Here is an 18,412-nt window from a genome sequence, read left to right as displayed (position 1 = left end):
AAACATGGCGGCATCTGCTTCTGGGGAGGCCTCAGGAAGCTTTCACTTGTGGCAGATGGAGCAGGCATCTTACACGGCAGGAGCAGGAGGAAAAGAGTGAGCAGGGAGGTGCTGCACACTTTTAAACAACCGGATCTCACGAGAACTTACTATCATGAGAATAGCACCAAGGGGATGATGATAAATCATTCACGAGAAATCCACTCCCACGATATCATGATCTAGCTGCCTCCCACCAACTTCCACCTCCAACACTGGGGACTACAACTCAACATGGGATTTGTTAGGGATACAGATCCAAACCATATCAGCATGTAAATGAAAAAATTTTAATACTTTCCGAACAATCTGGATAACAGGAAATGAAATGTATTTGAATGTCTCTTCTAAGTGCTGAAGGTATTTTCAAATCCAAGTCCAAATATGAGGCTGGCAACAGGACATTTGTTTCCCAGAGCTGGTTTTAGATTCTTGGTTCTGCAACTGAACGGTTATGAAACTTGGAGAAACAAAGAGGGTATGCCTTTCATCGCTCTAGGCCGTGATTTCTACCATGTGAAACAACAGCATGGTAAAATCCTCTCTCTGAAGCCTGTTTTTGTTCTAACAGTCCCCAGTTTGATTAGTGCTTTAGCTCTCTGCCTTTGTTTTCCTATTTATAAAAAAGAATTTTATTCCTTTGACCTTCCAGGATCAATTAGTCAATGGATCCATTAGTGAAGAACTTTCAACCTTGAAGTGCTAAGTAGAGATGTTATTGCTTGTAGAGCAAGCTGATCTTAGCTGCATATGACCTAAAACTGCTGCAACTTCTAAAATAGTTGCTGGGTCTTTAAGAGAACAAGATACTTATTGAATCCAAAAGGCCACTCTGTCTCAGCACTCTGGCTTGTGGGGTTGAGGAGAGGCCGGTGTTTGGGAAGGAGGTGTTCGTTTGGGAAGGAGGTGTTTGGGAAGGAGGTGTTTGGGAAGGAGGTGTTTGTTTGGGAAGGAGGTGTTTGGGAAGGAGGTGTTTGGGAAGGAGGTGTTTGTTTGGGAAGGAGGTGTTTGTTTGGGAAGGAGGTGTTTGGGAAGGAGGTGTTTGGGAAAGAGGTGTTTGTTTGGGAAGGAGGTGTTTGTTTGGGAAGGAGGTGTTTGGGAAGGAGGTGTTTGTTTGGGAAGGAGGTGTTTGTTTGGGAAGGAGGTGTTTGGGAAGGAGGTGTTTGTTTGGGAAGGAGGTGTTTGGGAAGGAGGTGTCTGGGAAGGAAGTATTGGGAAGGAGGTGTTTGGGAAGGTGTTGGGAAGGGGGTGTTTGGGAAGGTGTTGGGAAGGGGGTGTTTGAGAAGGTGTTGGGAAGGAGGTGTTTGGGAAGAAGGTGTTGGAAAGGAGGTGTCTGGGAAGGAGGTGTTTGGGAAGGAGGTGTTGGGAAGGAGGTGTTTGGGAAGGTGTTGGGAAGGGGGTGTTTGGGAAGGTGTTGGGAAGGAGGTGTTTGGGAAGGTGTTGGGAAGGAGGTGTTTGGGAAGCAGGTGTTCGGAAGGAGGTGTTGGAAAGGAGGTGTCTGGGAAGGAGGTGTTGGGAAGGAGGTGTTTGGGAAGGTGTTGGGAAGGAGGTGTCTGGGAAGGAGGTGTCTGGAAAGGAGGTGTCTGGAAAGGAGGTGTTGGGAAGGAGGTGTTTGGGAAGCCTGATCGGGTATCACATCTCCCTTGCGAATCTTGCCTTCTTGAAGTAAGAATTTGCAACTGTGTGTCCTTTAACAAAGAAGGAATTGTGTGGACCACATCCTCACAGAACATGGCATGTATTACGTGAGGGACTGACCCAATCTGTGTCTGTGGTGTTTGGGACAATAGCTGAGATAATAAGGACTTCCATTTCCTCCAGGTCCTCCAATCATGTCATGTGACCCTCTTAACATCTCTGACGCAATAACCAGACAGGGAATAGTCATCCCCATTGTTAAGATGCAGATGCAGAAATTCAGAGGGGTGTGCTGACTGTCTCCTATCACATGGCAGTAGCGGGTGGCAGAGCTGGACAGTCCCGGCTCCATCCTGGTTCTACCGCCATGGGTCTGGGGTGCGTTACTCCCCAGCTCCTTTCTGCTGGCTCTTTTTAATGGCCGGACTCCTCCTGGGAGCCCTGTCCAGTCGAGGCTTACCCAGCTGAGAAGGTGCAGCACTTTGGCGTTTTGAGGGACACGTACAGCACGCAGCATGAAATGTCTCTGAATTTGGGATCCTGCCGATGGTAAGCTTTAACTTCTAAAACACAGGAAAGAAGAAAGTTCAATGATTGAAGATTATCTTTCAGATTGTTGCTTCCCAATCTGTCCTCATTAATACCCTTGGGAGCTGGTTTTGAAGAAAGTCCTGCAGCGAACTGTAATATCTGGGCCAGAAGAAGACAGGGATGACTTACTTGGCTACTTGGGTGGAAGGTGGATTTTTATTTTCTGGCATCCATGGGGCTGAGCTTTTAAGGAAGGATCCAGGTAGCATTGATGGTGCTCTCAGGGGTCCAATTGCACCAATAATTAAAAGGCCTCTTGAAACAAGTGAATCAAAATGAAACCACCAGATAGGACTCACCCAGACAAGATTGGGAGGAAATTGAAACTTGATCAGTTTCTCCTGCAACCTATCATGTCCTTCCCCTGCACACACCTTCTCCCCTTCCTTTGAAAATCTCAGTTCTCTCCCCTCTCAATCCCTGCCCCATTCCCACCCCAACCTCCAATTCCCTCATCCGTAGCATAACAGGAAGGAGAGTAAATGGGATTGATTCAAGCACTTTAAAACATCAAGGGCCAATGGCTGTTCTTCCTTTGCTTCCACGTCTCCCTTTTCCAATATTCGTTTTCCTTCCAGGGACCATGTGTTCGAGTGTTAAAAGAGCAATGGATACCCGTCAATACCAAGAAAGAAGTCAGGAATGGTGGCGGTGGGAAAGTAAAGGAATTTTCTGATCTTCCAGATAATCATGAAGATGGATACTGCATATTTCTCAGTAGCATGTAGGAGCTGTTATCAATTGGAAAGGGAAGGCAGAACAAGCACAAGAGAAATGCAGTCGCCCCTTTCCTATGCAATGACTACACAGTCTGGAAAGGCAGTCAGGATAAACTGTAGTCAGCAACACCCAGGTACCGTTCCTGGATCTGCTCACAGGCAAAGACCCTTTTCCTGGCTTCTGAATTAATGCCTGGATCTTTGGGTCAGAGTAGTGTTTGGTAACTTTCAGAAGAGTTCAGAAGCTTATATTGGCCCCAGTGTATGTGGATCCTTTTTTTTCTTTTTTTGAAACAGTCTCGCACTGTCCGGGCTGGAGTGCAGTGGTGCAGTCTCGGCTCACTGCAACCTCTGCCTCCTGGGTTCAAGCGATTCTCCTGCTTCAGCCTCCCAAGTAGCTGGGATAACAGGCACCCACCACCACGCCTGGCTGATTTTTTGTATTTTTAGTACAGACAGGGAGTTTCACTATATTGGCCAGGCTGGTCTTAAATTCCTGACCTCATGATCCGCCCACCTCAGCCTCCCAAAGTGCTGGGGTTACAGGTGTGAGCCACCTTGCCCAGCCCAGTGTGGATCTTTGGCAGAGAAAATGTGCTATAGGTACCAGATTGTTGGACTGGGGCCCTGAAATCTACTTCTTTTCTGCCATGCACTTTCCTATCCAGTCTTCAAAACCCAAGCCCAACAGCACTTTCTTTGAGACACCATGCTGGCTTCCTTCATACAGATTTACTCCATTCTACCTCTGTGATCCTGTGGCCCTGTGTTCATATCTCAGGGCACACACTGTATTGCAAGTAGCACATAACATGCCTGCTTCATCCGCTAATCTGTGAGCTTCTTAAGCTCAGGCTGAGGCCATTTTTGTAGCTCTTGAATTTAGCACAGTATCTAGCACCCAGTAGATGCTCAATAAATAGAAAGTGAATGAATATGTACTTGCTCTGCCACTAACTAGTTATGTATCTTAGACAACTCACTCACTTATCCTCCTGGGATTACTCATTTAGGGTAATGAGTAATAGGGATAGCACAATTTGTATGACCAACAGGACTATTACATAGTGCAGAAGAGATAAGACCTGTTCTTAATATAGATACGCTACACAATCACAAAATTCCCAGAGCTGGAAGAAATTTGGAAATCATCTAATACAATGGTTTTCAGAAATTTGAAGCCAAAGAACTGTGTCTTAAGGAAAGCTAACAGGAAAGTCCAACATTTTGGACTAATCTTTTTTTATAAAAGATAAAAGATAAACATGAGCTTCTCTGGTTGAAGACCCAGCATACTCTCTCCTTCCTCTCGTTTCCTTTCACCTCTATCCTAGGGATGTAAGACGTACAGTCTGAAAACCAACTTCTCACTTTAGTGAGAATAAGCTGAAGTCCAGAGAAGGCAGTGAATTTCCTAAGGTCACAGGGCTAATTAGAAAGAAAAGTAGACCAGGGAAGGAATTAACACATGAAGACTGCAGTGACATGCAGGACAGTAGCTAGTCCATGAAAAAACAACATACCCATATATTAGGGTTGGTTTGTTGTTGTTTTTCTTTTGAGACAGGGTCTTGCTCTGTCTTCCAGGCTGGAGTGCAGTGGTGCAATCATAGCACACTGTAACCTTGAACTCCTGGGCTCAATTGATCCTCCTGCCTTAGCCTTCCGAAGTGCTGGGATTACGGGTGTCAGCCACTGTGCCCTTCACCACATATTATGTTTAATTCTTGCAATACTCTATGAGGAAATTAGGGCTGTGACGATTTCTGAGATGAGGAAACTGAGGCTTTAAAAAATGGGCTTGAGTAACATTCCATGGTCAGTTGTAGTAGAAGTAAAAGTAACTAGTAACTTTATTGATTACCTAATATGTGCCAGTCACCTTTGTAAGCACATTATACATATTACCTCATTTAATTATCCAACAACCAGCACTATCATTAGCCATAATTTTACAGAAAAGAAAACTGAGGCACAAATTGGTTGAAGGACCTGGTTTGGAATCCCTGTACCAGTCTGATTGCATGCAAGCTCTTTTTGTTACATCACACTGATCTGAGGTCCTGAACCCAGGTGCTGTGTCTCTTAGCCCAATGCCTTCTCCAAATGCTACTTGATATGAAAGAATCCTGAAAGAGTCCTAAAAGAACATTCTGTTATTTGCACTTGGTGGTGGAAGAATGAGGAGCCTTATTTATACTCAGGGTACCTCTCAGACTCCATCTAAGACCTTTTTCCTTCTGGTACTGATTTGCCCTGTTCAGGGCTGGTCAGTACAACTCACCTCCTTCTGGATGGACCGGGTGAGAAACAAGGAGAACTCGTCCAGGCTCTGGGGCTTCAGGCCATTCACCGCCAAAAGATGATCTCCGTGGCAAAATATGCATCCCAGACGTGGGGGGCCTTCCCACTGAGACACACTGCAGTGGGAATACAACATCCGACACCAGTGTGAGGCTCAGCCGGCCAGGAGGACAGGGCACACGTGGAGTCTACAGGGAGTCCTGATTCTAGGTCACGTGGCACCACCTCTGAAGTAGACTATCTCCATCTGTTTAGAATATTGTTTCCTCTGTCACTACTACAGGAGCCTAACCCTTTCTCCAAAGCCCAGCTCAAATTATACTGCTCTTACAAAGGCCCATAAAATCGTACATCCCATTCCTCTGCTATAATTCATTTCCCCTACCCCTGGACTTGTATTACATTGTGTGAGTACCTGATTTGTTACATTTTTAAATAAAATGCATTTTACATTTACTTGTTTGTGTGGCTGTCTTTTTTTTTACGAGGGTACATGACCCCAGAAGTATGATGTCACCTTTTTGTTTGTTTTGTTTTTTAATTTTTAAAACCCCATGGTTCCAAGCAAAGAAAGAGGGCTCAGCGTTTGTTGGAAGTGAGGGTGTAATGATTACACAATGAATATCTAATGAACAAATAAATGAATTAAGGAATGAAGCAGCTCAGTTATGGAGGACTCCACAGTTTTGGTCAAGTGTGTATTGAGCCTTGGATTGTGGACTATTTAAAAAAAATGGAAGGTGTGGTTCCTCCCTTCTTAGAACTTATAAGACAACTATTGTGTAGCGTTTACATTAAAGAGTTTTCTTCTCTTACGAAGATGTAATCTTCCATCAAAATAAATTACAAAGTCTTTTTAAAAATGCCATATCAAATAGACAGTGATTGCTTTAAGAAAATTCTCTGCCACACAGTCTTTTGTGTCTGTGTCCGTGACTAGCAGTTTTTTTTGTTTGTTTGTTTGTTTTTTTTACCTTGTGTCTGGAAGTCTTAGAAGCTGATATGCTTTCTTCTTTTAGGCCTCTGATTCCTGTTGACTTCAGTAATTTCACTCATTCATCAAATACTCATTGCACAGTGATCAGAAATGATGTCCTTGGGTCATCTGTATCCCCGCCCATTCTTCCTCCCTTCAAGGAGTCAGAAATGGCTGCTTCCTGAACTTTTGGGTCCTGTTATTCCCCCCTCTCACCTCCCAGCTGACTTTCCTGCACAACAAGACCCTGATTTCGGCCTCAAAGACTTTTGTAACAACAGCAAGACAACAGTCCAAGGTCCCCGACCCCCCAACCCGAGTCAGTGTTGCCAAATACACTGTTTCAAGATGTAACTGTTCTCTTCAAAGCTTCCAGCCCCATTTATAATCCACAACAGTCAAATCTCCAACCTACCATATCCGTCCTGCGGCTTCTGTGAGAGCAAGATAGTTGATGACATCAGGAGGAGAAAGGAAAATGTTCAGTTTCTCCACTTGGCTTTCATCAGGGATATTACTATGAACAAGACATTTGTAAAAGTCACATCAGACAACTGGCCATGGCTCTTAACTGCACTTTCTATTTCTGAGATGATATTGCACAGGTAAAGGTCCAAAACATTTGGAGAATAATATAAATTTAAGTTACTGAAAAATCCTCTTGGGATGTGGTAGTGGATGGTAGACTACGGGAACAGAGGGAAAATGGACTAAGTTGGTTATGTAACTGTCCACATCAGGCCAGTCTGCATATTTCTTTGCTGGAAATGATTCCGTAGAAGAAGGCACGGAAAAGAGTTAAAATTACATCAGTCGTACCAAATACTCTTGGTATCACTTAAGGCCTAAATAACCCCCTCCTGGTCTATAACTAAGCCCCATGCAACTTGCATGCCCATAATTACACTCATGGGAAAACTGACTGACATGCTATTCAGATCGGTTTGGATCCCAAGTCTTGGGAACTGAAAGACTAGCCAAGGGGTGATTTTTAAAAATAGCTGAAAATGCCACCCCCAGCCCCGGGGACTGCTTTACTTCAGCTCTATCATCCCCTCTCCTTGGCCACAACGTCAATGACAGGGAGAAGATGGTCAAGTTTTTGGCTGACTTGGAGATTTTTAGGAATGGCTTTAAAATTTAATTTTAAGTTAAAAAACAAACAAACAAACAAAACAGTGGGAGGGAGCCTGCCTTGCTCTTAGGGCCCATAAAGTTTTAGAAATTAGAGCTTTACTTGATTAATATAGACAATTGCACAACAGTTAGTGAGGCCGACCCCTTTTGGTCATTTGTGGTCTGTGCTTCCACATCGGCAGGGGAAAGACACCAATCAATTCCTGAGCCTTGTTCTTGCAGGTGGAGGCCCCCATCCTGGGTCTCTGGAAGGGTCTGGGGTTCCTCTTTGCTGCTATCCACAGACTCATGGGATGTCTCTTTGAAAAAACTAGAGTATAAGAAGTTAAAACAAGCCCTATTTTAGCATGTGTTTTTACAGTGTTCCCCTGTGTGTGTCAGATTTCAGTAGCTAACAGCCATGTGAAGACTAGCAAGGTCTTGAAGTATGTCCAACTATCAGAATCACAGCCACAGATAGAATCAAATCCAACAAACTTTCCTTCTAAAAATGGATATGGAATCAAAATTACCCTTTACAGTGTTTGGAGGACAGAAGCGAGAGTGTGAGAGACATAAATGCAAAGTAGAAGATAACTTCCTCAGGAGACAGAAAAGGTCCTGAGGATGTCATCGGTGGTTTTCTGTGGGTGGAGACGTGACTCCCTCATTTTTGTGTGTTGAGATGATGGAATAATATGTGGAACCTGGTCTGTGGTAATGTTTGGCATCAGTTTATCAACTATTGAAATGAACTGACAGTCATTGTTCCATAACAGCAGATGAGCAAAAATCAAATTTTTGAATGGCACTTTGACTTACTAGGATTCCATTGGCTCATAATGACACTCGATTCTTCCAGAGACCTGGTCTGGACCATCAGTTTCAATGGATTCACCAGAATCACTGGAAGCAATGACATTATCCAACTGTAGATAAAAGGAATAGATGTAAGAATCCCAGTTTACCGATAAGTCAGGTACCTTCTTATTTCTAGTGTTAACAGCTCTGGGCTCTGACATAGAGGTACAGTTTCCAGTGGATGAACGTGGTTCTCATTTGGGAAATATCAACTGACCTTACCTCCGTGAGACTGAACCAGCAAAGCTTCTGGAGGACTCAAAGTCAATTTTCTTCTCCTGGATCCCTCATGTGGCTGACACAAGTGTTATTTCTATTGAAACTAAATTGCTATTTATCTTTCTGTTTCACCATTAGGCACTTAATGACACGAAAGCGTTTCCCCAATCAGTTCTACTATAGAATCATGGCACTTGGCTGGGTCAAAGACTTTGACACAATGTGTAGCTGGTCTCAGGCTACTGTGCTCACAGGCAGGCCAAGTGGCTTCAGGGATGCTACAATGGTCTAGGAAAACACTGCCCTTAGGAAGCTCTCAATAGCCCCCTTAGAACAAGGAGAGTCACTTGTGGCGATGATTGCTCAGAAACCCTAAGGCCTACCTAAGTTCACCGTTAACCCATGATGGAAACCTTCCTTCCAGTCAAGCCAGTCTTCCCATTGGCCCCCTGCAAATGGTGCTCTTCTGTCGCCATATTCATGCAGTCTTCTTCACCTAGCGTGCCATCTTTCCTTCCTGCCTACTGAAATCATGTTCAGGCCTGCCTGAAGTCCCACAGCCCCCTCTGATCACCTCAGTTACTGCAGAGGTCTCCTTTCTCTCAATTTCCATTGCATAGTTTTGTACTTATTTATTTATTTTTTTGTCTTTTTAGCTTAGTTTTGTCTGCTTTACTAGACTTTGCCTATCATAAAGTACCTAGCAAAGGCCAGGCCTCTAACTGATGCTCAGTACACGTCTGATTGGTTGGCTGGACTATCATAAAAGACTGCATCCCAGGAAACACAAACATGAAAATCTTTTGGTGAAAGAAGAACTATGTGCTCAAAGGAGCTTGGGAAACACCATGTGTTGTATTTGACTTGACTATTTACAGTGCACCACTGCATACTAAATGCTCTGAGAATTCTGCTAAGAAGTTTGTTTAACTTATTTTAACTGGGTGTTTCCAGAATTTATTTGACCCCAGAATGTTTCTTTTATATAAACATATGTCACCCTCTTACGGAAAACCCTCAGTTTGGGAAATGATGCAGCATTGCCACCCTCCATTCTGTCTTCCTATCTCTCACTTCCATTCTCTTCTCTCTATAGTCCACAGCGGATACAGCTGCTGGGTTAATACTAATGGAGGATAATTCAGGTTTTGATACTTCCCAACTCAGAAGCCATCGCTTCCCCTATGCTGTCTACAGAATGAAGTCAACTTGGCATTCAAAACCCTTCATGGGCTGGCTCTTTTCTTCTGTTTATCTCCCACTATGCCTTTCACACACTCTAGGATGCAGCCTCACTGAACTATTCCCCATGCATGTATCAAATGGCACTTCATCCCGGAAGCCTTCCTTGACTCTAGTAGAGACAGAAAATCTGCTCTTTTTCTATTGCTTCCGGAGCATACTGACCACGTCTTTTGTGCAGCATGATCCTGTGGTAACTGACAAGACTATGCACTCAGCAGGGTGATGTCAGGCTCATTACTTTAGCCACCGTGCCCAGTACAGTACAGTGACTACTGCTCAGAAGGCATTCAGTAAGGGCCTCCAACTGATCAATAGACTGATCAATACACAGCACACAACTGATCACCCAAGCACCTTGACTCACATTATTCTTTCTGCTAAGAATGCAGAAAGACTCCTCAAGGCAATCCCCCACATCCAAATTTTACTCATCATGTATGGTCAAATGTCATCTCATCCCTGAAATCTTCCTGATTTTTTGTTTGAAAGTCATCTCCTCCTCCCATTGCTCATGCACCCCTAGAATTTTATAAGCATCTCTCTTCAGCATAGAACCCTTCTGTCTTGTATTACAGCTGGCTCCTAGCCAAGTGTCAGCGCCATGAGCACGTCATCTGTATTTGATTTACCTCTGTGTTCCCACTGACCCTAGCCTAGTATTGCACGAAAAGTGCATGGCAGGGTTTCAGTAAATATTTGTGAAAGAAACAAATGATGAATGGACAAGAAAGGGTTACCTCTAAAAGAACACTTCGAGGAGTAAGATAATAATTCTCTTCCTTCACATCTTGAGTGGTTTCTGGTAAATCTTGTAGATGAGCTTGCCTAAATCCTGGAGAACTTTTTTCCATTAAATGCTGAAGAAAAGAGATAAAAATGCTTTGCTTTTTCTTTGCAAGAGATAGAATTAAATCACATGCATTCTGGAAAACCCATAATAAATTAGTTGGGTTAAAAAAGACCAGAGGGTCTTCCAAGGTTACATCTGGAAGCTCATACAACTTCAACTTGCCTCTTGAGTCTGGGTCACCACTGAGGATGAAAAAATATAAGCATAGCACTCAGGCTTTTTTTCCTCTACCATTTGGAACAGTCACTCAGAACAAGTGGTTTTCTCCTGCGGGTGGTATTCTTTTTTTTTTTTTTTTGAGACAGAGTCTTACTCTGTCACCCAGGCTGGAATGCAGTGGCGCAATCTCGGCTCACTGCAACCTCCACCTCCTGGTTCAAGTGATTCTCCTGCCTCAGCCACCTGAGTAGCTGGGAATACAGGCACGCACCACCATGCATGGCTAATTTTTGTATATTTTTTAGTAGAGATGGGGTTTCACCATATTGGCCAGGCTGGTGTCAAACTCCTGACCTTGTGATCCACCTGTCTCGGCCTCCCAAAGTGCTGAGATTACAGGCGTGAGCCACCATGACCGGCCCTGTGGGTGGTATTCTAAGTCACTAAGCTCTGGAGTTGCCACCCTCATCTTTTTCCTGTTATCATCCAATACCATCTGAGAATGTAATTAACCCAGAATCTAGGCGCTGCACCTCTGCTGTTCCTGCTCCATATTTTTCTTTTGTGTTCTGTTCACATACTTCTATTGTTTCCATGGCAACGGAATTTGGTTGTGTTGATCATGTGATAGTATGAATTATAGGTTTCCATCTAGATTCAACCACTATTGCCTCCCCTTCCCCATAGATACACAATATTCTACTAAAGTAGCTTCTTCGCGTGGCAGAAAAATTCCAAGAACAATGCCTCAGAGCAGGGGGTTTGGAAAAGACCCTGAATGTTCTCTAGGAAAAAAGTCAAGTGGTTTTTTTTTTTTTGTTTTTTTTTTTTTTGTTTTTTTTTTTTTGTTGTTGTTGAGATGGAGTCTCCCTCTGTCGCCCAGGCTGGAGTGCTGTGGCCGGATCTCAGCTCACTGCAAGCTCCGCCTCCCGCGTTTACGCCATTCTCCTGCCTCAGCCTCCCGAGTAGCTGGGACTACAGGCGCCCGCCACCTCGCCCGGCTAGTTTTTTGTATTTTTTTAGTAGAGACGGGGTTTCACTGTGTTCGCCAGGATGGTCTCGATCTCCTGACCTCGTGATCCGCCCGTCTCGGCCTCCCAAAGTGCTGGGATTACAGGCTTGAGCCACTGCGCCCGGCCAAAAGGTCAAGTTTTTAAATATACGTATGTTTAAGTTCTGTCCATGTTTTAGGCTCCAAGCTCATGGGGCCAGATTATGCTGAGTTGGGGGTAAAGGAAATCCACTTAATTTAACCACCACCACCACCATCACCCAGCAAGGCAAATAGTACTATTAACTCGAGCTGGTTTAAAAATCACTGGATCTATAGTGTGAAAAGGCAAGATGACAAATAATGTTATCTCTAGGGGAAAGGAGATATCATGAGTGAAAAGCAAGAGGTGCTTACAGAAAAGGGTGAAGCTTCCTAACTGCTGCATACCACCGTTTCTACTCACTAAATGAAGAACTGAGGTGAAGTGTCTGGCATGGTGAATTTGATATGCTACAAAAAGCTTTCAAAATAGTTGGAGAGCTACCAACTAGATAAAATAAGGGGCTAGGACTCATTAGATGTACTTGGTATACATGGACAGGGCAAAGTCAATGGATAAGTCTTTAAGAGACAAAATAGTATCTGTGCCAGAGGACAAAACCACTCAGCATGTTTATGACTAATATCCCAAGTTGGGAACATTGCAAATCCAAGAAAGCTGAAGGTCCAATTACAAGTTGCTTTCAAGAGGCAGATTACATTATATTTTATGTCTTCAAATGGATTTCATTAGAAATGAGGATGAAGTGAGAGACAGCTATAATGAATGAGAAGCAAGATTGATCAAGGTAAAGGGAGGAAATTAACAAGAAACTTGGCCTTTGCCTGAGGAATACAGACAGAATGGGCAGAAAACAGGTGGTGTCTGGGAAATCTTTTGGCAGAGGGATCTGTGCCCTCTGTGTGAAAGAAAGGAAGAAGTCGCCGGCCAGGTTTTGGTTTAGCAAAGGGTCTTACACTAGCATACCCAAAGCATATCAAGAGCATCCAAAATCAATGAATACACTGAGACGTATTCAGGGCAAGCCCTGAGTGAGGCTCATCTGTGGTATGGGATAAACATCAGGGCTAAGAATCATTCTTATAGTGCATCGGGCTTTGAGGAAGGTGGGCGTGGTTAAATTCAATTGCTAATTGGTAAGATTTTTAAGCATTAGCTGACTCCCAGGTGTGCTGTCCTGAGAAAGAAGTGAGCCCCATTACCGTGTCCTGGAGACCATTTCTTGGTGAGCTGGAACCAACAGCCTCCGATGTGCTGGGAGGGCCAAGGAGAGGGCTGGGGTAGAAGAGGGTTCTTTTATTACCCAATGAGAGTTCCTCCTGGTCACAAAAAAGGAATCAGTCAGGGCACCGTTGATCTCCATCTGGAATGAAACAGCAGCCTCTCTACTGTGCTCCTTGCCTCCCGTCTTTCCCCACAGTGATCTAACATTCATGCCAGTGGCCTGCCAGCATTATCTCACCAAGAAAAGAGCCGAACTTGTCTCTCTCCTGTTTCTAAACCCTTGAGGACATTTAGCATGACCCTCAGAGATGGCCAGCGTTTCCCTCCACCTGTCTTCTCAACTGTGTCTCTTTCTGACGTCCTCTGCCCTAGTTCCCTTTGCTCTAATCATTTCAGTCTACTTGAAGACATGCCTTGATTTCTCCTTCTCTTTGGCTTTTGCTGTAAGCATGGAACAACCTAGAAAACATGTCAAAAAAGATACCTAGGGGCCAAAGTTCCATCTATAAAAGTCTGCCCTGAGAAAGGACTTGGGAACATTAGCAGAGGCCCTTTTGAAATAAATTTAAAATGTAAAACTACTAAGCACGTACATGAAAGATACGTTATATTAAAAATGCAAGATACATGAAAAACATTTTTTTAGAACCTGCCCTAGACTTAATCATTCAAAAGGGAGCTTGTCATGCACCTTGAATAACAACGATGGAAAATACTATGTTCTAGCTACTACTTAAAAATGCCACAGTTAACTTTTCCTCCCTCTACCACAATAATAAAAGTCTGAAGTGTCTGTATTTTAGCTCTCTCACAAAACACAGAAGAATTTTTTTCTATTGTTAATCATAAAAAGTAATAAGGATGTACATTTTCTCACTTATTTATTCCTTGTATTAACGCCAGTTGCTAAGGAGGCAAAGGAAAGCTACCATTGTTTTCTATTGAAAGAGGGTTGTATTCAGGTGCCCTGTTATTTTGTTAGTGATATGGAGTCACCTCTGTGTTCTGATGTGTTGCTTTTATAACCTGGAGAAATGATGACATGAAGGAGACCCAGTCTTTAATCTTCTCCCTGTTGATAGGAATAAACTTTTAGCTGGCATGTGGCAACAATAGTGCTTGTACTTCTTTTGAACCAGAGAAGGATTCTTTTATGAAGGTTAGAATGGCGGTGAGAGCGGGTACCAGCGAAGTAAGAATTTTTCCTAAGTAGTTTAAATGCCCTCGCCACCTCCACATTTGCACACTAGAATTAATGCTCAGCCACCTCTGCAAAGAAAGCTCAGAGAAAGGGAAGAAAAGTAGAAAATAATAGTAGTAATCACAGGGTTTGGGGCTTTCGGCTTTGACACTGATTTCCTTTATGTTCTCAAGCCAGCCCCCTAACCTGTCAGTGCCATTTTTGTGTAACTATGCAGGTGGGCCTTCCCTTAGAAAGTGCACATGTTGATGAAGAATGTGCTTGAATGAATTTGTATAATCACATCTTTTCTATGGACTCACAGGACAACTTAGAAGAAAGCTTTGGTCAATCTGAAACAGATCAGGGTTTTTCATATGTTGGCTTTGGCACTGTCCACCTCCTCTGCACAGTCTCCCCCACACCAGCTTTGCCTCTCCCTCAGGCAGATAATCATCCATGAAGAGTCCACTAGGCACCTTAGCTAGAAGCAGAAGCCCCTCTTAAAAACTTCAGACTCCTTTGGGGGCAAGCCTAGTTCCTCCCTAATATATGTAGCTTGGTGGATGTTTTTGTATTGGGTTCTTTTACATGGAATGCTTCTGGGGTGATGGTGACTGTTATTGGTTGAAATGCACGCTCCCCACCCAATTTGTGTGTTTCAGTTCTATATCCCAATACCTCAGAATGTGACCTTATTTGGAAAGAGGGTTGTTGCAGATGTAATTGGTCAAGATGAGGTCATACTGGAATAGAGTGGGTTCCTAATCCAATATTACTGATGGTCTTATAAAAAGGGGAAATTTGGACACAGAGCTATGCACACAGGGAGAACACCATGTGAAGACTAGAGTTATGTTGCCACAAGCCAAGGGAACTACCAAGAGTTAGGAGAGGCCCCTGGAATAGATCCTTCCCTGGAGTCGTCAGAGAGAGCATGGCTCTACCAATACCTTGATTTCAGACTCCTAGCCCCTGGAACAGCGAGACAATACATTTCTGTTGTTCAAAGTTACCCAGGATGAGGTACTTTGTTACAGCAGCCCTAGGAAACTAGCTCAGTAACTTTTCAAGATACTTTAACAAATAGCAAAGATTGCCAAGATGGCATCTGAGGTTGTAGCATGGGTTCAGAAACTGTTTATTGGTATAAAATGTTTTGTTTTTTGGTTTGTTTTTGTTTTGCATGCAGTAGACATTATGCGTTATCTTACTTCTCTCACCTGTCATGGCCGATGAGGAAGTATTCCCTGTTAGTGGTTCTGATGGACATGACCTCATCAGGGTGGCATTTAAACATCTTCTGCACAGATTGCATCTTTTCCTGGTTACTTATGCCAACTTCTACACTGGAATTTCTGTTAGATATTGACACAAAGTATTAAACCAAGGTAAATACAGAAATAGAAAACTGACTAATATTTTATATTGGGATTCAAATGGAATAAAACTTTAGATGTGCTGGATCCATGTTTTGAAGATTGTCCAATAATTTTAGAAGATAAGTTTGGATTTTTGATCTGGTTAATTAATAATTGAAATTATTTGGTTTAGCCTAAGATTCAAAAATTTCTATTTTAATTGGATTCTTGATCCACAAATTATCTTTTTTAATTTTTGGGTGCACAATTTATTAAAGAGAAGACCAAAAAAAGCTGATCTAAATATTTTTAAAAACTCTATCTTAACTTTATAAAATGAAAATTTCATCCGCTCCCTCTCATCCACAAATTACGTGAATCAAACTCCCTAACGGAATGCCTGTTAATTAAAGACTTACCAAGTATGGCATACAATATGAAACAAATATTCAACTATCTTTTACTTAAAGTGCTCACTATTTTAGCTCCTATTCAGTCACAAATATTATAATAAGCTTGAAGCCTTTGGTTCCTTTGGTCAATTATGTAAATTTCAATTTGCATGCAACTTGTTACTGTTTGACTTTATAGTATTTGTTGTTATAAAAGTTTTCTTGCTTGGATACACACTGATCAATTTCAATGGACCCTCGGTGATGATGGTCTTTGTAATAAGAAAGACTAAAGCTCTTTTCCCCAGTCCTTGACAGGATGAAAAACCGCTTTTTCCAAGAGGTCTGAAAAATAGAAAGATTTTATGTCTTAGTTAAATCTCAGCGGAAAAGAAAGGATTTTTAAAAATGCTCATGAGGCTGGTGGGAGGCTTGTTAAATCATAGCAAATACTTACCACAGAGAAGAACAGCTGAGAAGGTGGTGATTTAATAAAGTAATCTTGTTTGCAGACTTCATTTTCATAAGAAAATGTAAATTGTTTGCCTAATGAAAGTGAACAGAACTCAGTTTGTTCCTCATACATTTCTGAAAAGAACTGCCTCAATTGGAAAACACTATTTATCTCTGGAAAGACCTTCAGATTATTCAGTAGTTACGGAAAAGAACACCTATAATAACCCAAGAAAACAAAGGACCAAATGTGTGATTCTTATTCCTCCACAGCCAAGACCTTCATTCAAACAACATTTGAAAGCATGTTAATTCAGCTCACACCTGTCTGGCTTTCTGTTTCTAGAGTACATCATTGGCTCTCTACGTGTGAGCGAAGATTTGGCTCTTAGTTCCATTGCAGAAGCATGATAATTTTGCATTGCCCTTTGGCTTAGCAAACAAAATCAAAAGCACCTGCTGTTAAAAATGATGTGGCAAAAACTATTTGGGGAAGGGGGACAGGTAGAGCTCTGCAGAAGTTGGGAAAGGAGGGAAGGTAAACATAGCCACCTCCCCAGAATTACTGGATGCTATCCTCATAGCCCCAGCAGCTGTATTACCAAATTTTGAGTCTGTTTTCACTTAATAAAGAAGCTCTAATTTTTTAGTAAAGACTGCCCTTTCCAAAACTGAGGACAAACTAAACCTATAGCCTGGATGTGAAAGCAAATCCAAGCTAAAACAAAAACAAACCCAAAACAAAAAAAACAAAAATAACAACATCGTGTTTAACAACATTAATTGTGTTTTTCTAAATAGTGAATGTAATACATATTTATTGTGGACATTTTAGAAAATATAGAAAATACTAAAACTGCCTATAATTTCATCACTCACAGAGAAGCAGTGAACATTGTAGAAACTTCTTTATTTAATCACTTCTGCCACCCCATTTTCAATAGTGAGTTGTTTTGCTTTTGTCTGCTAAGCCAAAGGGCAATATATACTGTCTCCCTAAGTATTCAAGAGTGTTGATTAACACATGTGGGTGCTGAAACTACCTGAGGCCAGAGAAAGAACCATTAAAAAAATCAGAGGCTCAGAAAAAGTGCCTGTTACCTCCAGCCAGACTGGAAAAACTTATAATTTACAGGGCATTGGACAGAGTACTCAGGAATGTCTTGCCTCAGTGTGAGGAATAATTAGCTGTATACTAATTACTAGCTCTACACTGAGCACTGCTCCAAACCCACCTAACAAATCATAAAAGACTTAGAAGAAAGTGGTTTCCAAAAAATTTAACTGCATCCCAGAACAAAGCTCAAGATTCACAGGAATACAAAGATATTCAGGACCCAACAAGGTAAAATTTGCCATGTTTGGCAGTCAATCCAAGTTTACCAGGCATACAAAGAGGAAGGAAAGCATGATCAATAATGAGGGAAAAGTCAATCAATAAAAACAGGCCTAGAACTGACACAGATGTTAGAATTGGCAGAGAAAGTAATTAAAGCAGTTATTATCAGTGTTTTCAAGAAGTTAGGGAGAGATATAAAAGATATAAAGAAGACCGAAAGTGAGATTTTAAAGATGAAAGCTACAATGTCTCAAAAAAACAGCCACAACACTGGATGGGAGTAAGAGCAGATTAAATATTGTACAAGAAAAGATTAGTGCACTTAAAGGCATGGCAATTGTAACTAACAACATAAGCAAAGAGTTAGAACATAATGTAAAAACTCGAAAAGAGCACCAGTACACTGTGGACAATTTCAAGTAGCCTAGTATACAAGTAATAGGCGTCCCTGAAGTGACAGAGGAAGAAATAAAAAATATCTGAAGCAATAATGCTAACAATTTTATAAACCTAAAACTATAATCCCAGAGATCCAAGCAGTTCAATGAAGCTCAGCACAAGATACACAAAGAAAAGTACATCAAGGCATGTCATAACTGAATTGTTCAAAACCAGCAATAAAGAAAAAAAATCTTAAAAGCAGCCAGAGGAAGAAAAGACCTATTATATACAGAACAAAGACAAGAAATAG

General features: G+C 42.2%; 1 protein-coding gene across 3 annotated transcripts in view; it reads right to left on the bottom strand.

Annotated features, from left to right (window-relative positions):
* Nucleotides 1-317: 317 nt before the first annotated feature.
* Nucleotides 318-18,412, bottom strand: part of PLEKHS1 (pleckstrin homology domain containing S1) — a 31,597-nt gene continuing 13,502 nt past the window's right edge. Inside the window, exons 1-12 of one of the 3 annotated variants that reach the window (XM_065521428.2) lie at nucleotides 17,484-18,053; nucleotides 16,387-16,475; nucleotides 16,168-16,274; nucleotides 15,400-15,534; nucleotides 13,993-14,068; nucleotides 12,975-13,091; nucleotides 10,446-10,565; nucleotides 8,206-8,312; nucleotides 7,547-7,714; nucleotides 6,683-6,784; nucleotides 5,272-5,407; nucleotides 4,780-5,127 (exon numbers count right to left, since the gene is read on the bottom strand). In XM_065521428.2, the coding sequence (XP_065377500.1) occupies nucleotides 4,897-5,127; nucleotides 5,272-5,407; nucleotides 6,683-6,784; nucleotides 7,547-7,714; nucleotides 8,206-8,312; nucleotides 10,446-10,565; nucleotides 12,975-13,091; nucleotides 13,993-14,068; nucleotides 15,400-15,494 (1,152 nt within the window). In that variant the 5' untranslated portion in view covers nucleotides 15,495-15,534; nucleotides 16,168-16,274; nucleotides 16,387-16,475; nucleotides 17,484-18,053 and the 3' untranslated portion in view covers nucleotides 4,780-4,896. Of the gene's footprint in view, nucleotides 2,241-4,779; nucleotides 5,128-5,271; nucleotides 5,408-6,682; nucleotides 6,785-7,504; nucleotides 7,715-8,205; nucleotides 8,313-10,445; nucleotides 10,566-12,974; nucleotides 13,092-13,992; nucleotides 14,069-15,399; nucleotides 15,535-16,167; nucleotides 16,275-16,386; nucleotides 16,476-17,483; nucleotides 18,054-18,412 lie in introns of those variants that run through there. The other 2 variants (XM_065521427.2, XM_045361576.3) reach the window with 2 other exon arrangements.

This window comes from Macaca fascicularis, chromosome 9 (assembly GCF_037993035.2).
Source record: "Macaca fascicularis isolate 582-1 chromosome 9, T2T-MFA8v1.1".
NCBI classification, from domain to species: Eukaryota; Metazoa; Chordata; class Mammalia; order Primates; family Cercopithecidae; genus Macaca; species Macaca fascicularis.
This window is presented reverse-complemented; position numbering and strand designations above follow the sequence as displayed.